This window comes from Tasmannia lanceolata, unplaced genomic scaffold, assembly GCF_043159265.1.
Source record: "Tasmannia lanceolata isolate RefF3 unplaced genomic scaffold, GAP_Taslan_0.1 ptg000009l, whole genome shotgun sequence".
Lineage (NCBI taxonomy): Eukaryota > Viridiplantae > Streptophyta > Magnoliopsida > Canellales > Winteraceae > Tasmannia > Tasmannia lanceolata.
In genome coordinates, this window is record NW_027518686.1 from 267268 (window position 1) to 289229 (window position 21962).

Sequence of the window (21962 nt, forward strand, 5' to 3'; positions counted from 1 at the left end):
GCCACATTGGCTCAGATTTTGTGTTATTCATTTAATTCATCTGAGGTGGCTGCTTCTCACGCAATAGCTGTTCCGTGAAATGCCTTCTGCAATGGTCCCTAGCAAATCCCGAATTTTAGACATGGGGTTTGTAAGAAGCGATCGTGAGAACTTCTTGCCAGCACAATGACGGTTCATGATTGATACGCACACGCCCCAAATCAATTTCTCATTAAATATCTTGACCTCCGCTTTATTTTTCTTTGGGAACTTATGAAATCATTGCCTCGTAAAAGTCTGAAAAGCTCAGCAAATCATAAACTAATTTTCAATGAAAGAACATTCCACCTTGGATAGTGTTGAGCATGAAATTTGACCATGCCATGTGGCACAAGATCCGGCCAACAGCACAAGTAACATAGCAACAAATCATCAGAAGGAGACTACCTACAGGATCATGACGCATGGCACCACAGCCTCCGCCGAATCACTCAGCCATCTCAGAGGCCAAGTCCAACTCCGACTGACTCTCAATCCACTTGTCTGACCCGTATAGTGTCTCCCACAAGAAAACTCCTTGAGAGCTTACTGCCATCATGAATTGACATCGCCAAGATCTGCGCCAAATCTCAATTCTGCTGCACTAGAGTCAGCTTTAGCCAGCTGCCAATCTTTCACCACCAGATCTTCTATTCTGTTGAATCATCTTCCAGGATCGTACACGCATGCACCACCACGGCGACATCTCCAGCGATATACACGGTCCACGTTACCATAACATCGCACCCAGGATATCGGAACTGCTGCCTATACAGAGGGGGACCCCCTCCATTCAAAGTGACTCCCACATTCCCGTGGAAGAAGAGGAAAACACAGGAGAACTCTATAACACAAAAAAAAACCCTAGTGTTCTAGGGTCAAGGTAAGAAACCCCCATCCACTTGCTCCACCACCCTCTCCATTCTATTTATCTTTTTCCTTCTGATGCCTTGATCTGTTGAGTGTCGAAGGGTCCCCCCGAAGTTCCGACTCCGGGTGGTCCTTAACCCTTGTCTGTGGGTGCAGGACACAGGTCGAAGTACACTCCTCGGAAGAAGCATCGCCGGTCCAGGCCGTTCACACTCGGGTACAGATTCGAGCCCCATCAGATTGGTGCTTACATTGAGAGTGAATCCGCTACTTGTCATGGATTGCTCCTAACATCCGACTTCCACCTTGGGCGCCAGAGATAGGGTGTGAATATGGAACGTGGGGTGAAAAACAACTGAGGGTGGTAAGGGCAACCCAATAGGGGAGGGGTGAATTGGGTTTAAAAACATTTTGCCAAAAAATGTGGAATTTAAAACAAAGGCAAAACTAAAATTTCAAACCACAAGAACAAAGATAAATCAAATGCACATAAGAAGATAGAGAGGGAGAGATAGATGAGAGTGCACCGGATTTATAGTGGTTCGGTCCAACCCAGGGACCTATTCCACTCAACCAAGATCTTTTTGTTGGCTTCACTACTCGACCTCCTTAATGGCAGAGATCAAGCCAATTACAACAGAAGAAAGCTCTGCGTCTCTGGCACTTGCTATGTGGAGATGGCTCTGTGACTCTAGACCACTCGCCCTTTTACTATTCGATCTTTGAAGGAAGAAAAACAAAATCCCTAAACAAAGGGTTACACTAGATAGAAAAGATGTACAAAGATAAGCCTCATTCCACTTCTTTGCTTAGAGATGAGAGAGACACTAAAACAAAATTAATCCACTGTTTAAAAATGTTCAAATTGAGTTTTAGAGTGTTAAAAGGGTTTGAATGGGTTAGAGAACCCATATATAGTTAGAACAAAAAACTAACCGTTTTGGGGCAAAATAGTAAATTCTTAAAAGTTCCAAAAACTAGCCGTTGGAGCTCTAATGGCTAGAAAATTTGACTTTCCCAGTTAACCAGGGTATGGCGGTCGACCGGGGCTCATGCACTGGCCTTTTTTTATTTTGAACATAATGTTACTCGTGGTCGCCCAGACCTACCTCGGTCGACTGCACCTCAAGCGCTAGATTTTTTTTTTGAACAGAATTCTTCTACGATTGTCCGAGGTATGTCGGTTGACCGACCATGCTAATTTTGCATATATCTATTTTGAACAAAATGTGTCCAGCGGTCAACAGGGGTACGGCGGTCGACCGGACTAGCAAATTTTTGCAGTTTTTTGAGCTTTTGATGTTCAACTTTTGGGTGTGTTATCTAAGACTTGTCCCACATATTTTATTATGTTTTGGGACCCTAATAGACAGTGTTTGAACATAGTTATGTGCCTTTAACATCTCTCAAAAAAAGTGGAAAAAACAATCTAAAATGACTTGAAAGACACTTCAATCTTTACTTGAACTTCAAGGCTTCAAGTCACCTTCACTTCTTGGATCTCCAAATGCTTTGGCACTCCAAATGCTCTCCAACTAAGCCTCTAGGCCTTGATCCAAGCATCCTTGATTTGCATACAACCATAAATCTACAACTAAAGACAAGAAACACATTAGTGATCAAAACAAGATGGGAATGCCAAGGTGGAAATCATTGGGCTTACATGGGGTTTACGGTATTGTGAAGGGGGGGGGGGGTACTAAGAAGGGTTATGGTATGAAGATGAGGTGGAATACGAAGAAGGGGATTACGGGATTTTTACCGCAAAGATACGGTTGCGTGGAGTGGTTTGGCCTTGGAAATGTAGGAGAGAGTTACGGCAAGGATAGGGTTGCGGATGGGGGAAAGAAGAAGAGAGAGGGTGATGCACGATGGAGACAGAGAGGGTGGGAATGCGAAAGAGGGGACGTGGTTAGGATGGGTAGTGGGTTAGGGTTGCGTATGGGGAATACGCACGACGTATTGGGGGTGGGCCGCGGGATGGTGGGGTCACGTGGCGCGAGAGAGTGGAGGGAGAGAGCAAGAATGGGAGATCTTCCTTCCTCTTTTTTTCTTTACCTTTTTTTTTGTTATTGGATCAGATATCCTCTGATACCATGTTATTGTGATGGAGAAGGTAGAGAAAAAGAATATGTGAGGGAGAAGATGGAGTCTCCTTAGAGAGCTCCCATATATATATATATATATATATATATATATATATATATATATATAGAGAGAGAGAGAGAGAGAGAGAGAGAGAGAGAGAGAGAGAGAGAGAGAGAAGTGAGAGAGAGAAAAGTGAGTCTGGTCTACCGACCAGAAAACCCACTCTACTCCTCCCAGTTTATAAGCCGTTAGATCATAAGTGAGTGATCCAAGCCATTATTTCTTTTGAGAAAAGATCGAATAAAATTTGAGTCTCATTCCAACGCTAAAAACGAACGAGGAAAACCCATTTCACCGCCCATTTGCAGAGCTCCTCTCCGCCCATTTGCAGAGACTCTCAAAACCCACACTCTCAAAACCCATTTCACCGCCCAAATCAAAACCCAACCCATTTCCAGAAAACCCATTAACCCATTTGTAGAGATTTAAAAAATCAAAGCCGGAGCTGTGGGATCTCAACAGGTGAGAACCCATTTCATCTAAACCCATTTGCTAAATTTCTCTCCCAAATCAAAGCTTTCTTTTCAAAGCCGGAGCTCTCTTCTCAGGTCTTGGTGCGGCTTTGAATGTTGCAAAACCCAAAAAGGGTTCAACTGTGGGTTTTGATTTGGGCGAGTTTCCAGAGATTTTAAAAAAGAAAAAAGAAAGGGGTTTTGGCTTGGATCCCTCCTTCCTCGTTCGTTTTCAACATTAAATCAGGTACTTTCTCTCTAACTCTCTCCTCTTTCAAGATCTCTCTCGGATTTCTTCATTTTTTTTCTTTTGAAGCCATCGATTGAAAGCTAGGTTTTTTTTTTTTCGGAAAGATCTGTAGATTTTTTTGAAGCCATGGATTCCAGCTCGTTCCTCGTTCCTTTTGAAAGATCTGTAGCTATTTCGAATTGAAAGGTAAGGTTTTTTTTGGGTTCGAAACCCTAGCTGCTGTTTTTATTTTTTTTCCATTTGTAGCTGCTGTTTTGGTTTCGAAACTAGTTTCATCTTATATCCATTTGTAGCTGCTGTTTTGGTTTTGAAACTAGTTTCATCTTATACTCTATAATTTGGTATAAGATGAAAGTAGTGTTTTCCACTCAATAAATCTATGTTCATTTATTTTAAATTAAATGGCAGAGGAGGAACTAGGGCTTTTTTACAACTGGTAAGAACTGATTTATTCTATGTGCTCAGATGTTTTGATGTGGGAGGCCATGACTTTGATTTGATGATCCTGCCATTCTACTTTCCGAGTTGTATTGTCTTAGCTCATTTTTTTTATTGTCAATGAACATCAAAAATAGATTGAACTGGTTTTTAGAGGTTTTGACAAATACTCGGATGATCTCATCTTTCCCGTTCATTTCACAAGCTTTTTCCATATAGCTTGGTGCATGTTCTTATTTAATTTTGCAGGAAGCTAAAATAAATTGATGGCTTCATCTTCAAATAGTGATGGAAGGTCAAGTATGTTCAGAATCCCCGTACTTAAATGTAAATGTCAGAAGAAAGCTAGTCTGAAAATAGCCGAGACTGATGTGAATGATAACCAAGAACGGATCTTCTACTCCTGTCAATTCAATGTAAGTAGAGATTGTTTAAGTGAAATTTTATTTCTTGGCAATTTCAAAGGTCGAACTTACATCTGTATAACGCGCAGGATGGTATTACTTGGAGGTGCAATTATTTTGTATGGGTGGATGATGTTTTAAACAAGCCGGAATTTGGGTGCCAGAGGGAATCCAATAACCATCAGAGAAGGTTAAGAGATGATGTAGCCAGATTGAATATGTCAACGCAAGAGACGAAGGAAGTGGTAGCTGAATTGGGAGATGCATTATCCAGATTGGTTGGGTGCCAGAGGGAATCCAATAACCATCTGAGAAGCTTGGGAGATGAGTTATCCAGATTGAACATGTCGATGCAAGAGACAAATGAAGCAGTAGCTGAATTAAAGGTCTTGTTGTGACGCTCGAAAGTACTTCAGAATGAAAAGGGGTCGAATAAAGCACTTGGAGTTCTTGCCTTTTTGTTCTTGACTTTTTGGTACCTATTTCAGAGTATTTGAAAATGAAATGACTATCTGTAGGAATACGTTGTAAAGAGTGTGTTTTTGTTCTTGTCTTCTTGTTATTTCTTGAAGTGTAGTAAGACTTGTCTTTTTTATTTCGAAATGCAAAGCTAAGTATAGGAATTATTTCAAGAGATTTCAAATATAAAAATATGTACTTCATGAACTCATTTTTTCTATACCTAAAGATTCAATTGGCTTTCCATTTTATGTCTTTTGATATGATTAAAAATAAAATGGAAAACTAGCTGGATGGCTTATTATATGGCTACTTGAGAGATGCCTAGTGTATCAACATCTTGGGAAAATGTGATCACAGAAATTATATTTGAATAAGAAGACCAAAACACCATTATCTATTGCACCTATGTTATCTTCCATCCCTTCCAGCCATTTAAGACTACTTCACTGGGGCTTCAACGAGGTTGTTCCACCTTGCTTGCACCTAACTGGGTGGCACGAAATAAGCTCTTCTATACTTTTTCCCACTAATATTTTAAAAGGAAAATAACCGACCTCTTATCATTTTGAGGTGAGGTGTAGTTCAATGAAGGATCCAATTCATGTTGATATTATGTGGTGAGCCCAAGTCAAGTTTATAAAATGTTCCAAAATTTTCTAGTAGGCATCTTGAACTCTCATACTATACAGGCAAAACGCTCGATCGTCATGGTCCCCACCACATGATTAATTTGAATAATCTGAACCCTTCATTTCAAGGGCCAGTGAATAATTGTCCATTTGAGAGCGGTTGATTGGATGCTCGGGATAATCAAAGCTCTTTTCTGTACTGTCGGATTCCTAGTTGGCATTGCAACCATGATCATAGCTTCTGGGAATTCGGTTGCCACTTTTGGAACGTTGAGAAAGCGGAAGAGAGAATGAATGTTACAAAGTCAGGCACCAAGATGAATAGCAAGTGGTTAATAAAAATTCTTAAACTAGAGTCAGTTCAATGAACGAGTAAAGGAAGGTGATCTCTTCGTGGTCCCTCAGTTTTATGAGGCCACAAAAAAGGCAGGGGACAACGGCTTCGAATGGGTAGAGTTCCAAACCTTAGCATCTCCCATGAAGAGTCCTCTGGATGGGTCTCGCTCTGCCCTCAGAGGAATGCCCCTTGATGTCCTCACCAACTCCTACAGGATCTCCAACAAGGAAGCCCAAGATATCAAATACAACAGGGAACAGCAACACATCCTTTTCCCTCCTAGCGGCCGCTCTTCATCTTAAAATGAAAGTTATGCTTATAAACACCCTCTACTTGAGTTAGATGTGTACTTATGGAGATAGATGAAGGTTCTGTTTTCCTTCTCTATGAATAAAGATGCTTATAAAGCATGCACGGGTGAGTGATGTATTTTGTTGGACTCTAGTTATAAAGATATGGCTTTCTTCTCTGTTTGTTAATCTGAGTAGTCTTTGGAGCTTTCATGAATGTTGGAATTGGGTTGTTTTCATTGATCAAATGCTCGCAAGTGACAGCATAAATAGACAAAAAATGAACTGTGTATAACTTCAACAAGTTTTAAGATCTGAAAAATACTATACATCAGGCCCTAGGAACCTTCTACCAAAATATGTCTTGCCTGAAATTTCATATATGGAGACATGCCAAAAATGCTGTCGTGTTGAAACTTTGGTGGAAATAAGCCTGTCAAAACCTAAATTTTGGACACCTTTAAAAGCAATCTCTGGAGACAATATATCTGGTTTGTAATTTGCAGCAAGATGAATACTGTGGAACCCGATCCGAGGACGGTGAGGGAACAAGTCCCTAACACCCTCTGGATCTCCACAAAGTGAAGGAGAGCTCTGCCAAGGAACTCTCGAAACAGGTGCCACCCTCACAGCATAGCATGAGTGGCGATACAAAACGAATGAGATACATCCTGATCAGGAGCCAGGGCTCGAAACCAAGATGTACCTAAAAATAACTCAGAGTCGCCATCCATGGACACGCCATGGAACCAAAACAAATGCTCTGTTTGCAATGGATAACCAGAGATACGAAAGGTCCGTGCCTGATGACGAATGGAGAAGGTCCGAAAAGCGCCCCAAATTCGCCCGAGTGCGAACACTTGGTCTCTTATGCCATTTATTATTAACCTCGAAGAGTTTTGGGCAAAAATCATGTGAAATGGGAACAATCCTCAGGAGTCGTCTACCTAAGCATGCATTTCCTGAGGATAAAGATAATAAACACCCATAAAATAAAATGAAAGATGTGTTGCCTAAGCATAGCTAGGTTATGAGTGACATGCCTAAAGGGTGTCTAAGTTCTGGTGGACGAACACATGCATGCTACAGCTAAAGGTATAGGTCTGCACAAGAAAGTAAGAAAACACAACAAAACAAACGATGACTACACAACAAATCCTAAGACTCTAAATGATTAGCCTGAGTCCTCGGATGGTCTGATGTTCATCCAAAGAAGCCTACGTATCCCCGCCTCCACGAGAATCAAGGCAACGTAGTTCTTCGCCCCTATTCTAAGCTAGGATGCCTAAGACACCTAGACCTCTATCTTAGACTCGATCTAAAAGACCGGACTAGTTATTAAAGCTTCTTGAACGATTATTTAAATTCCAGTGAATTGTAGATTTTAGGACTCCCTATATGCCCTAACTAAATGCTAGTTAGCCCTAAGCTAATGCAGGTGGTTCTTACAACCTACGTATAACTAGGCTGTGTGCCCAAAGGAAAACAATATGATTGCTAACGTATCCAAGACCTAGTCATCAGTCGGCGATGTGAATTGCCAACTAACCGGACGGAGGCACTCCTAGCTAGGACAAACCCCTAACTCTAAAACAAACACAAACAGGCACACAACAAATCAAAGACGAACTCCTAACTCTAAAACTCTCTATCTAGGACAAACTCCTAACTCTAGAGGAAGATCTTGTTGAAAACAAGGTTTCGAAGAAAAAAAAGGGTTAAAGCATTTATTTACAAAGTTTGGCTGGACTTGGGATATAAATCCCAAGCTGCACTACGTACCTCGGAAGAGGATCAAGCCAACGTAGTTCGAAACGAACTCTCCTAATACTACCTAACAATCCAAAAGATTTAAGTTTTTTAATGTTTTTCAAATATTTTTGACATTTTTAAAGTTTTCAAATGCTTTTGGATTTTAAAACTAACTATTTCCAATGTTTTTGAAGTTTAAAGAGTTTTCACCCTTTTGGTCAAAGACCTAAGGGAATATACAAAGGAAAAACCTAGGGCTAAACGCTAGGGCAAATAAGGGAAACCCCTAAACAAATAACGCTATCAAAAGCAAAGGTAAACGAATCAAGGATTCTCTAATAACACTCCTAAAAGGACAAATGAGTTAAAGACTCTCTAATAACATCGCTAAGAAAGACAAAAGAGTCAAAGACTTTCTAATAAAACTACTAAAATGACGAATGAGTCAAAGACTCTCTAATAATACCACCCAAAGGACGAATGAGTCAAAGACTCTCTAATAAAATTACTAAAGAAGATAAATGAGTCAAAGACTCCCTAGCAAGATCAATAAAGACAACAAAGTCAAAGACTCTCTAATAACACTATCTAAAGGACGAGCGAGTCAAAGACTCTCCAGCAAAATCATCCAAAGGACGAATGAGTCAAAGACTCTCTAAAAGAAATGGAAATATGAGTCAAAGACTCCAATAACACCAACTAAAGAATAGACGAGTCAAAGACTCTCTAAAAGAGAATGAAACACGAGTCAAAGACTCCACTAATACCAACTAAAGGATAGATGAGTCAAAGACTCTCTAAAAGAGAAGGAAACACGAGTCAAAGACTCCACTAACACCAACTAAAGGATAGATGAGTCAAAGACTCTATAAAAGAAATGAAAACACGAGTCAAAGACTCCACTAACACCAACTAAAGAATAGACGAGTCGAAGACTCTCTAAAAGAGAATGAAACACGAGTTTGCACATTTGGCAGAGGTAAAAACACCCAGCCGGGCCGGACAGCTACCTAGCCCTAGGGTGCAACAAATGTGCAACCCAATACCCATAAGGGTAGGGGTATGCTGCCAAGCCGAGTAGGGTGTTCTCCCAAAACCAAACGACGCACAGAGAGGAGGACTAACGAGAGAATGAGACCGGACGGGTCTCCCAAACACACACAAAGATGGGCTCCAAGTAACCTTATCATTGCCCTTGCAAGGGGTAAGCGAGGCTAAGACAACTAATTGAGAGGATTCTACAAATAAGGCCAAGCAGGCCTTCCAAAGGCTAACTACTTACAAAGCCAAGACAGATGACTCCCTAATAACATCAATAAAGATCAAATGAGTCAAAGACTCCCCCGATAATATCACCACACAAACGAATGATTCAAAGGCTCTCTAAATGAGGCAAGGCATGCCTCCTATAGGTACACCATTTATCAAAATCAAAGCAACCTCCCTGAGGTTAAACTAAAAAAAGAGGCTTGCTGTGGACCCCGATCCGGAGAGGACGAGTGCGGCGAGGGACGCGAGGTCCCCACAGCAATCCTCTAAGATCTCCACAATGTGAAGGAGAGCTCTGCCAAGGAACTCTCGAAATGGATGCCACCCTCACAGCATAGCACGAGTGGCGATATAAAAAAAAGGGATATGTCTTGATCCGGAACCGGGGTTCGAAACCGAGACATACCTATAATAACTCAGAGTCGCCATCCATGGATAGGCCATGGAACCCTAAAATCAAATCCTCTGTGCAATGGATAACCAGAAATATATATGGGTTCGTGCCTGGTTACGAATGGGGAAGGTCTGAGAGCACCCCCAATTCGCCCGAGTGCAAGCACTTGGTCTCTTATGCCATTTTCATTAATTCCAAAGAAGTTTGAGTAAAAATCATGTGAAATGGGAACAATCCTCAGGAATCGTCTACCTAAGCATGCATTTCCTGAGAATGAAGAAATAAACACGTAAAATGAAATGAAAAATGTGTCACCTAAGCAAAGCTAGGTTATGAGTGACATGCCTAATGGGTGTCTAAGTTTCTGGTGGACACGCACATGCAAGCTACAACCAAAGGTATAGTATCAGTACAAGAAAGTAAGAAAACATATCAAAACATGAGACACAAATCTATGCTATGTATGACGGGACAAGACAAGTCCTAACTCTAATGCAGGACTGGACTCGGACCAGAATGGCCATCCATCCTAGCTGCGCTACGTATCCCGGCCTCGGGAAGAATCGGAGTCCACGTAGTTCGATGCCCTATTCTAAATTATGATGCCTAAGACATCTAGCCCTCTATCCTAGACTCGATCTAAAAGACCGAACCAGTTATTAAAGCTTCTTGTATGATTATTAAAATTCCAGTGAATTGTGGATTTTAGGACACCCTATATGCCCTAACTAATGCAAGTTGATTAGCCTTAGGCTAATGCAGGTGGTTCCTACAATCCTATGTGTAACTAGGCTGTGCAACCTAATGAAAACCACGGGCTGACTATATGCCTAGTCTAGCCATCGGTTCGACTAAATGTCTAACCGATCGACTCGAGGCCTCCTAACTCTAGGGACACTCACACGACAGGACATACCATATCAATACAAATCAAGACAAACTCCTAACTCTAGAACACAACCTAAACAGCTAGGACATACTCCTAACTCTAGAGGAAGATCTTTTTGAAAATGGTTTGAATATTTTTGTAACTTTGAAAGATTTAAAATTTTTATTTTTAAAGGTTTGGCTGGACTTGGGATGTGGATCCCAAGCTGCACTACGTACCTCGTGGAAGAGGATCAAGCCAACGTAGTTCGAAACGAACTCTCTACCTATCAAACACTTACAGCAAATCAATTATTTTTTATGTTTTCACCCTTTTGGCCAAAGACCGGAGGGAATATACAAAACAACATCCTAGGGACAAACCCTAGGGTGTTCAGGGGAAACTATGCTCTAATAATACTATTATAAGAGCAAATGAGTCAAAGACTCTCTAATGACAGTAACTGAAGAATAAATGAGTCAAAGACTCTTTAATAAAAGCGACTAAAGGATAAACGAGTCAAAGACTCTCAAATAGGAGCAACTGATAACACTGAAATGAGATAACAAAGTCAAAGACTCTCTAATAATACTACAAATGAAACAGATGAGTCAAAGACTCTCTAAAAACGGAAACACGAGTCAAAGACTCCAATGACACCAACTAAAAGATAAATGAGTCAAAGACTCTCTAAAGGAAAAGAAACACGAGTCAAAAACTCCACTAAAACCAACTAAAGGATTAATGAGTCAAAGACTCTCTAAAAGAGATGAAAACACGAGTCAAAGACTCCACTAACACCAACTAAAGGATATATGAGTCAAAGACTCTCTAAAGGAAAAGAAACAGGAGTCAAAGACTCCACTAACACCAACTAAAGGATAAATGAGTCAAAGACTCTCTAAAAGAGATGAAAACACGAGTCAAAGACTCCACTAACACCAACTAAAGACAGATGAGTCAAAAGACTCTCGAATCAGATGGAAACACGATCGAATCAGATAATAGAAGATTGAAAATCTGTGATCAAGATGAGATGAGATAGCATAAGATTGCTTTCAACGGATGGATCATGAATGACTAATCCTATGAGATCTTTGAAAATGAATGGGATTTACATCCTAACCCCAAAGGAAAAGTTTTTTAATCTTCGCACATTTTATCAGTGTTACCTGAAGGCATCAACCCTAACCCTAATCTAGCGGAGTGGAGAGAGGATCTCGACTCATGACTTTGTTTGTGTACCTAGGACCGATCGTAGCCATTGGAAGATGGACTACGGCCTAATCTAGACACAAATGGGTAGGATATCCTAAACTAGGCTCACACACGTGATGCACATGTGTTCGTATACTACATGCATGTGTGGGTTAATCTAGGGGTAAGGCCAAGAGTTCCCTTAGCGCGAATCCATGTTCGATATACTGTACCAGTGTCCGGCGTATCAGTACGTGAACAAGAGATCCGTTTACGTACCATAAAGGTACTAGGCTAAGGGTGGAATGCTTCTCTAGCACAGAGGCACCAGGTGATGAAATCCCAGTCAACCATGCTAGATAACACTCCGGGTTCCTAAAATAGGATGTGTGTGCATGTGAGATGCAGGGGTTTAGATGCAAGTGATGTAAGTGTGTGCAATAAGTTCGCGCAATCTATGATGCCTTCAGGTTTTGTTAGATTAAGTTTGAGTAAATGTGATGAGAAAATAAAGCATACAAACTAATCACAGCACCAGGATTTTACAAAGGAAATCAGTGATTCCTAAGGTTTCTATTTTGATAATTTAATGATTGAATATGTGATGGAATATTATGATCTGGAAATTTTTAAAACAATTTGATTTTAATTCAATTTACTCAAGGATTTTAAAAGGTTTCAATTCAGATTGTAGATTTACACATCAACATATAACAAATCTTTTCAGAACAAGATGAAATTTTTACCGTAACTTCTCCTTAATTATATAAGATTATAATAAAAATTTCATAGATTTTAAATGTGGTTTGCTATTAGTTTTTCAATGTTGAAAGTTTCTGTCCAGATTGTGAATTAACACAGTAACGTATAGCAAATCAATTCAAAACAATATGAAATTTCTATAGTATGTTTATTACAATAATAAAGGATTACTGTAAAAGTGTCATAAATTTTAAAAATGATTTACTATTAATTTACGATTTTACAAATATCCATCCAGATTATGAATTAACAAAGAAACACATAGTAAATCAAATCCAAATCAGTTTAAACTTTATGAAAACATGTAATTCCAGTAGTAATTAGCAAACAAATATTTTCAGAAGTTTTCATTGCAATTTACTATTTTTATCAGATTTAATACAGCATGCATGATTTTACGTAAAAAATCATAAACAAATATCCAACAGAAACCAAAAATCTTGAAAAATTCACGGGAGATTAGATTAGATTTAATTTGCATCTCATCCAAATTTCACTTTTGAAAACATTATAGAGTTTTTGAAAATTGGTTTTTTCCAAAAATACCCCTAGAGTTAAATGAATTTTTAAACCCTTTAAATCAAATCAAGAATTCATAAAGAAATTCGTACTAATTCAAAATCTTACAATTATATTATGTTTAAATTTTCATTGATTTTGGATCTATGTTGACATCTTCTTAAATTCAATCTTTAGAATTTTACCCCTTTGAGGGTAAAGTTCAAAAGGTCAAATTACGGTCAAAACGAAGTCAAAATTCTTCGAAATTCCAGATTTCTACACTTCTTAATGTGCAAAACACTCAGAGATTGAAAAAAACATATTTTGAATAACAATAAGAAAAAATAAAAATAAATCACAAATTCTATCCTAGCATGCTTCTAGTTTAAGATATATGAAAGAGGGTTTTGGAATACCAACCTTGCTAGCTCTCCTTGTCTCTAGGGTAAGTAATCCTCGGATATACGCTTTGTCTTACCCTTTCAATTAGCAAAGAAAACCCCCAAAAAAAAATGTTGCCGCCGATCCGTTCCGCCGTCTTTCACTTTCTCTTAGAGGGAAGGATTGGGAGGTGATTGGGAGAGATAATGGAAGAAGAATATAGGGAAAGGGATTGGAGGGAGTGATTGGAAGAGATAATGGAAGAGAAAAAGATAATGGAAGATAAATATCTCCTTTTTCTCCTCTTTTTTATGGATGGGAAGGAAGATATATATAGGGAGAGAAAGAGAGAGAGAGAGATGTGTTGGTGGAGAGCTCATCATGTTGTCCCTCTTAGTGGAGAATCCATCATCATTCTTCTTAGTGGAGGGCCCATCATGTTTCTTAGTGGAGAATCCATCATCATTCTTCTTAGTGGAGGGCCCATCATGTTTCTTAGTGGAGAATCCATCATCATTCTTCTTAGTGGAGGGCCCATCATGTTTCTTAGTGGAGAATCCATCATCATTCTTCTTAGTGGAGGGCCCATCATGTTTCTTAGTGGAGAATCCATCATCATTCTTCTTAGTGGAGGGCCCATCATGTTTCTTAGTGGAGAATCCATCATTATTGTTCTTAGTGGAGGGCCCATCATGTTTCTTTAGTGGAGAATCCATCATTATTGTTCTTCATAAGAGGCCTCACAAGAGGCCCTACTGAGGCCCCACAATGTGGGCCCCACAACGCGGGCCCCACAATGTGGGCCCTCGGTTGATTCGAATTTTAAACAAATGTTCAATGCGGGCCCACCAAACGGGTCCAAATTCTCCCTCGCTTGGATTCTTATGAATAATCTCTCTCAACCTCTCACGGAAAAATGCGAAACATGGCGAAAATGATCGGATGGGGTTTCTCCCAAGCATAGCGAACTTGGGTCCGGTCAAAATGGGGTGTCTACACTTGCCTAACGAGACAGAGTATGTCTCCTAGTACAGGTTATAGTATCTAAAGAAATCTAACAAAAATCTAAAAGACTGTGCTAGTCTATCCAAAGAGAGAGGAAAAAGGATACCAGATAATCTCAAATTTCCAATCAATTATTATAAAAACAAAACAAATATCCGCAAAGTATGATTTACAACTAAAGAGTGCACAGTCTGTAAGAATAACAATCATAAAATGGTAAACAACATTAATTAGCCCAGACCAGCCGCTGGGTAGCCTAATGAAGTAAAAAAAAATGATATTAAACACTTCAAAGCCAACCACAAACCCCAATACGGGGACTCCAACGAAATCAGATGATGCCAAAGTAATCATCTGATTTCAATACACATATAATATTTCTACAAACCGCCTTGAAATCAGACAGTACTCATGTCGATAACATCGAATAGAGTAGTCATCTGATTTCCTTCTCCACTTAAACAATTTATTTAAATAAATACAAGTATGATAAGCCTCAAGATAGTCTCACCTGAACAATCCATTCATTACCGTCTTCAAAACCTAACTCAAATGCTTAAGATAAGAAGAGCATTAGATTCTCAATATATTCAATAATATTCCCAATTTGTAAAAAAATTTGTGCATAACAGGGGGCATCAACTTGTGCAGATCCAAGTACGAAGCGGTGAGCCACAAAACATAAAGACGGGCTCCAAGTAACCTTATCATTGCCCAGAGAAGGTTTCTTTTTAAAAAAATGGTTAAAAGAAATCCAAAAGGTTGGGCAGGCCTACTAAATAAAAGAGGGGAGCGCTACTTGGATTGAGCGAGTCCCCTAAAGATGACGAGCACAAGAGAGATTAATGCCATTAGCTGCTCTCAGGTTTCATACAAACTGACCTCAAGATTATCCGCTAAATAATTTTCAGGTCAGACCACCTAATTTCAGTTCATATGACAACGAGCTTTCAGGTTATGCTCTACTATAAAACCAAGATTGAATTGATATCATTATGCGGCTAAGCAGCTTAGAAGCTTGTAAGATGGTTTTACCTATACACTCCCATAAACAATGAAGCTAGCACAAGTAGGGCCTTTGAATACGAACGAGTAGAACTTCACAGCAACTACTTCAAAAGAGGATACAAGCTCAGCTTGCACAATTTTAAAAAAATGATAATTCCGCCATTAGATTACTAAGGCAACGCTACAGAGACTACTTTGCTTTGATTAAACGCATCCTCCTGAGGACTACCCTAGTTTTTGAACTTTATCCCATTTAATCCTCATCCAACAAGGATGCAGAAATGAGAACTGCGGAAATGACATTGCACAATCACCATATATTCAAACAAGAGTGCTCGACTTACAAGGAATGTTGGCCATCACGGCAGGACCTATTTTAGACGACCCAAAAGACCTTTTAACTAAATCATTAAAAATGAAGACAATTTCAGTAAAATACAGCTGCCAAGATAGAAACATGTTCTGAAATTCATGAGTTAACATAACGGAACATGCTCTTAAATTCTAGAAACAAGTGTGACATGCTCCGAATTTTAGGAATAAATGTAACATGTGATGCTTTAAAATCTCGTCAACCAGAGTAACAAAATATGCTCTGATTTTCACAACATGAATGGTGCAGAATATGCCCTGATTTTTATGAGCGAATGCTGTCTATAAAACAATGTGGACTTCATTGTTTTATACTCAAATATATTTAGCATAACAGGATTAAAACTACGAGACAACACGTGCTCAACATTCATTTCCCAAATCAAAACAGAATAGCATGGAAAAACAGTAAAAAAAAAATGGAACAGAGCGCATCAAGAGTAAGCTGAAACAAGAAAGTAGAGGAGCTACCGGATTACTGCTAGATCTTAGCGAAATTGCTGGAAATTGATCAAAGAAAAAGAAATTACCTACGTCTAAATCAAAATGAGTAGATCGGTCATAGGTGGTCGCCGGCCGGCAAACAACCGGAGCAGATGACTCCTCAAACCCCTTTTTCTTCTCTTTTTTTTTTTTTTTTGATTTTCTCCTCCTTGCTCTCAACTCTCTCAAATTTTCCTTATCTCTTCTTCAATCTCTCTCTGTTTCTAACAAAACGGATTTGATGGTGTACCGAGAGAGAGGGTTTTTTTGAAATGGGTTTGGGGAAGGAAATGGTTGGATTGGTGGTGGATTAATGGAAGGGCGGCTGGAGGTTGAAGATGGCAGCGGTGCCGGATTTAATGGAGGAGGGTAATGGAGGTGGCTCGGATTTGTAGAGGGATGGTGGCGGTGCCGGATTCCGGTGGGCGGATTCCGGTGGCCGAGGTTGGAAAAGGGGTTGGACGGAGATGGTTTCAAGGGAGGTGGCTGTGGGGATAGAAATGGTGGTGCCTGGCCGGTGGGGACGGATTCCGGTGATGGTGGTGGTAGTGCAGATGAAACGAAGAAGAAGAAGAAGAATAAGAAGAAGAAGAAGAAGGTCGCGGCCGATCGGAGCTCCGGCTAGAGGTGGTGGGTCGGAGGAGGTGGATGGGGTTTGTGGTGGATGGAGATTTGTCGGAATCCGGTAGGAGCCACCGGAGAAGACGAAGTTGCGGTGAGAAGATGATGGTGAATGGGGTTTTGACAGATTTCTGGTGGGAAACCAAGCCGGAGAAGAGGTTTTCTTCTTCTTCTTCTTCCTTTTGCTCTCTTTTCCCCCTTGCAGCTGTGGAAACTTCTCCCTCTCTCGCTACTCCCTCCTTCTTTTTTTTTGCCGAAATGAGGCGCCTCCCCCCTTTAAACCCTAATTCGATGGGGGGTCTTGTAGAGGGAAGTGGTAGATTTGCACCCCCCCCCCATTCTCCATGGACAACCACCTATAATGTATTTATGACTCTCTTTTATATTTAACAGGGTAGCCCAGGGTAAAACCAAGCCCAAGGGAAAATGATATCCTTAGCTCCATTTCTTCTATGGACAACCCCTGCTATGATGACACACTCTCCTACTGCATAGTGAAATTACACCATTAACACAAACTCGGCTCGTTTATTGGGCAATTTCCATCGGCTTCTGATGAAAATTTACGGACACTTTATTAGAGTTCTAAACTATGTTAGAATGAAATTTGGGACTCTATAACACACATTTAAAAGAAATTTATTCAAAAATTACGCATTTGAGGCTCGGGTTTCGAAAATTTATTTAATTTTCGGAAATTAAGGCCTGGTCAAAATGCAGTGTCTACAAATACACAGCCTTTTCTTCTTAAAAATGGTTTCATCCAAGAATGATGAACCACTCACTCACTTTGTCTGCATATGTATCTCAATACCTAAAAAAAAATAAGACCATCAATTTATCATGGCTTAAACATCAATGTGTTAATAGTATGAATTAAAAATCAGTTCTTACAACAGTAGTTCAATTTGATAATAGTAGGAATTCAATTTACACCATGCCAAAGATTGAAATCAAAGGAGCTGCAAGCATAGCACTAAATAACAGAGCATAAGACTCCATAACATTGCCATAACATAAAGTTCAATCCATAAACATTTCCCAATTTAGTAAGCCCAAAACAATTCGCAGAATGCACACAATCTGTTTGGAACTTCAAATACCTTGCATGAACAAGAATAAGGATCATCATCAGGCCGTTACAACTGATACAAATAAACCATTTCATGTGAAGTAGAAATTACCTCCATATTGTTGTTCAATCTATATTCAGTCTTCGTCTTCTTCCTCTGCCTCTTCATCTTCCTCGTCTGCCTCTTCGTCTTCCGCTACGTCTTCATCCTCCTGCACCTCCGTTGTGGGCACCTCTGTTGTGGGCATCTATTGACACATATATTAAAGAAAAAAAGGTACTACATGTTAAATCCCGTGAACAATAAATATTTAAGGGAAAAAAAGGAAAATGTTAGCAGTAATCCAAATCTTCCTTTTCTTTTTACACGTTGTCTGGTAATGGCCCAAAAGACCACAAATTCCACACTTCTTCCTCTTGCGCTGGGTTTGAGACACCTCTAAAGGAGATTTATGCCGTGTTGCTTTTTTCGGGCGGCCTTTGGCTCTCTCAACTTTGGGATCGCGAATAACAATCTCAGGAGTTTCCCTGATAAAGTTAGAATCCACTTGGCTGCCACTACATGGCATTGAAATTTGCTCAACCAACTTATTTTGTTCACATTCCGCTAACCAAGCATCAAAAGCTTCATTCATCTTCTTGAAGAGACTCTTATCACTCTGCATTTCTTCTAGAAGGCGTTGATGCTTTCCTATCAGGCACCATTTTTGAAGAGGACTAGCGTCATCACTATCTTCTTCTCCTGTAGGCACTCCACCACCAACATGATATCTCGCCCCAATACTCCATTTATGTAAGATATATCTCGCAGGAATGCTCGTTAAACGCTTCAAGGTCATAATGCGGAGTATATGTCTACATAAAATCTCTTCAATTTCAAACTTCGCACATGCACATGTAGCCTTTACACCCTCTTTAGATTCCTCATACACAACCTTCTACCATTTCCATATTGGGTCATCACTGAAACCAACAATGTATTCGGTGACGTTGCCATTCTTACATGTCTCATCTTCCCACAGATCAATACTTTTAGTAAACTCGGTTTGGAATATGGTAAACAATGCCCTCGTATAAAAATCTCCTGCTTGGGCTTCTAACCGATTTTTTCCTTTCAATACAGATTTTGTTGATTTAGTATTGAAGTCTTCTTGAGATTCGGACTTACGACGAGCAACGAGTGCCCTATCATATTGTTGGACAAATTCTTGTAAAGTTGTGTTTTGATTGACGAAGCCATCAAAGAAGGCATTTATGCTCTCACTATGTAAACTGGATACCATGCCAGCAGTGAACGTGCCTCTAAAATAAACTGGCACCCAATGACTCCGCGACTCCCACATTTTCGCTATCCAGTCTTTTTCGCCAATGTTATATTTCTCAACCATCTTTTTCCACTCCATCTCAGAATCTGATATTGTTTTCCTATAAAACCAATGAGAATAATCTTTTTCGAAGTCACTAGTTGGGTCTCTAAAAGCTGGAATATGCTCAACTAGATGCTTCTTGATGTGCCAATAGCAGAACCGATGGCGAGTACTAGGGAATACACTCTGAATTGCATTTCGCATTGCCCCATCCATATCGGTAATTATGCAACCAGGAGCCTTCCCAAACATACACCTCAACCATTGCTCAAACAACCATGTAAACGTCTCTTCCTTCTCGTCTGCTAGTAGTGCGCATCCAAAGAGGGCAGAATGTCTATGATGGTTCACCCCAGTAAATGGAGCGAAAGGCATTTGATACCTATTAGTCTTGTACGTAACATCGAAAACAATTACGTCACTAAATGTTAGGTACGCAGTCCTTGCCCGTGCGTCCGCTCAAAACATAGATCTTAAATTGCCCACCTCATCCAACTCCATAGAAAAGAAGAAGTTTGGATCTTCTGATCGTTTCTTTTGGAAATGTTCTGCTACTATGACTGCTTCTCTCCCCATATTGTTCTGTCTTCGTATTCTTAGACGGAAAACCACTTGATTGGTTGTGATTTGTGCATCTGATCATTTACATGACTCATTAATAGCTCTCGCAATACCAGCAGGCGGCAACCCACTATCTCAGAGCAAATCTATCAAATTCTTACAGGCATTGCTCTTATGGAATCCATTATGTGAACGATGCAATCGTATTCTGTCAAGGGAAGTGAGAGCATGACAATGAGTGGGTTGAAAAGCAGTGACAACCCACTTACCATTTTTGAGTGATATCTCCAACTTCGCTTCACAACCCTCCCGCTTATGGAGACGCACTTTCACTTCTTTTCCAGCCCGTCTCTTATCATTCGAGCTTCTAAACCCCTCTTTATCGCATACGAATCTCCTCCATATTACAGCTTTAGTATCCTTCTTCGAAGTAGCAGTCTTTGCTTTCCGAATTCCAAAGCCTGTAACCAATGCGTATAAATTATAATACTGATAGGCAGCTACTTCGTTCTCAAATTTCAAACCAACAAATGGTACAATACGTGCATTGCTCTGAGAATCATCCTTAATAGGCGTACTAAAGTTCCCACCACATCCCACATCATTATCACCTTCTACCAAAGCAACCTCATTCAGATTTCCACCCCCATCAACCATAACTACTTCATCTCCATCAACTTTCTCATTTACTCCTTTAGCTTCCGACATTGTATCTTCAATCAAAAGTAACATATTTGCATCAATTTAATCAATAGATAACACACAAGGTTCCAACTCATTACTGCTATACATCGGTTCTATACAATGTCTTCAATCCCTTCTCATAAGAACAACCACAGTAAATAAAAAGCCATAAGAAAATCATTCCAATCTCAAATAAACAACATTTTACTTCGAATACAAAAATAGAAATAAATGGTTCTCCCAATAGAAACAGAATATATGCTTCCTCTGCTTCCTGTATAACGATAGCTAAATATCCATTTTCATGCTAATGAGTTGTTACCAAAATCCATTTTTTTCGTAAAAACCTTCTGTTTGAAAAATAAACAATAACCATCTAGCAAAAACCATTCCAATCTCAATCTTCTGTTTGGTCAATCCAGTTTTTCCTCGAAACCAAAACAAAAACAGCAGCTAGCAAAATATGAAGACCGATGTGGATGAAACTACGGTTTCGAAACAAAACAGCAGCTATAAAAGGAAAAAAATAAACAGCAGCTAGCAAAAAACCAAAACCATCCCAGAACAGCAGCTAACAAAAACCCCAGTTTCGAAACAACAAAGAAACCCATCTTGAAATCCATGGATTGAAAAATGCAGGTAGGGTTTCGAACCAAAAAAGAACCCTAGCTTTCTTTTCAAAACAGCTACAGATATTTCAAAAGCTACAAATCTTTCCATGGCTTTCAATCCATGGCTTCAAAAACATCTACAGATCTTTCCGAAAAAAAAAACCTAGCTTTCAATCGATGGCTTCAAAAGAAAAAAAACGAAGAAATCCGAGAGAGATCTTGAAAGAGGAGAGAGTTAGAGAGAAAGTACCTGATTTAATGTTGAAAACGAACGAGGAAGGAGGGATCCAAGCCAAAACCCCTTTCTTTTTTCTTTTTTAAAATCTCTGGAAACTCACCCAAATCAAAACCCATAGTTGAACCATTTTTGGGTTTTGCAACGTTCAAAGCCGCACCAAGACCTGAGAAGAGAGCTCCGGCTTTGAAAAGAAAGCTTTGATATGGGAGAAAAATTTAGCAAATGGGTTTAGATGAAATGGGTTCTCACCTGTTGAGATCCCACAGCTCCGGCTTTAAAAAGAAAGCTCCGGCTTTGATTTTTTAAATCTCTGCAAATGGGTTAGTGGGTTTTCTGGAAATGGGTTGGGTTTTGATTTGGGCGGTGAAATGGGTTTTGAGATAATCTCTGCAAATGGGTTAGTGGGTTTTCTGGAAATGGGTTGGGTTTTGATTTGGGCGGTGAAATGGGTTTTGAGAGTGTGGGTTTTGAGAGTCTCTGCAAATGGACGGCGAGGAGCTTTGCAAATGGGCGGTGAA

At 39.8% G+C, this 21962-nt stretch overlaps 1 protein-coding gene across 1 annotated transcript; it reads right to left on the reverse strand.

Moving 5' to 3' along the window:
• Nucleotides 1–18921: 18921 nt before the first annotated feature.
• On the reverse strand, nt 18922–20619 carry LOC143885763 (protein FAR1-RELATED SEQUENCE 5-like). Its single transcript, XM_077389831.1, has 3 exons — nt 20073–20619; nt 19837–19985; nt 18922–19740 (listed from the first exon to the last, which is right to left on the reverse strand). Exons 1-3 carry the CDS (start codon nt 20617–20619, stop codon nt 18922–18924), a joined length of 1515 nt encoding a protein of 504 aa, XP_077245946.1.
• Between the last annotated feature and the right edge of the window lie 1343 nt (nt 20620–21962).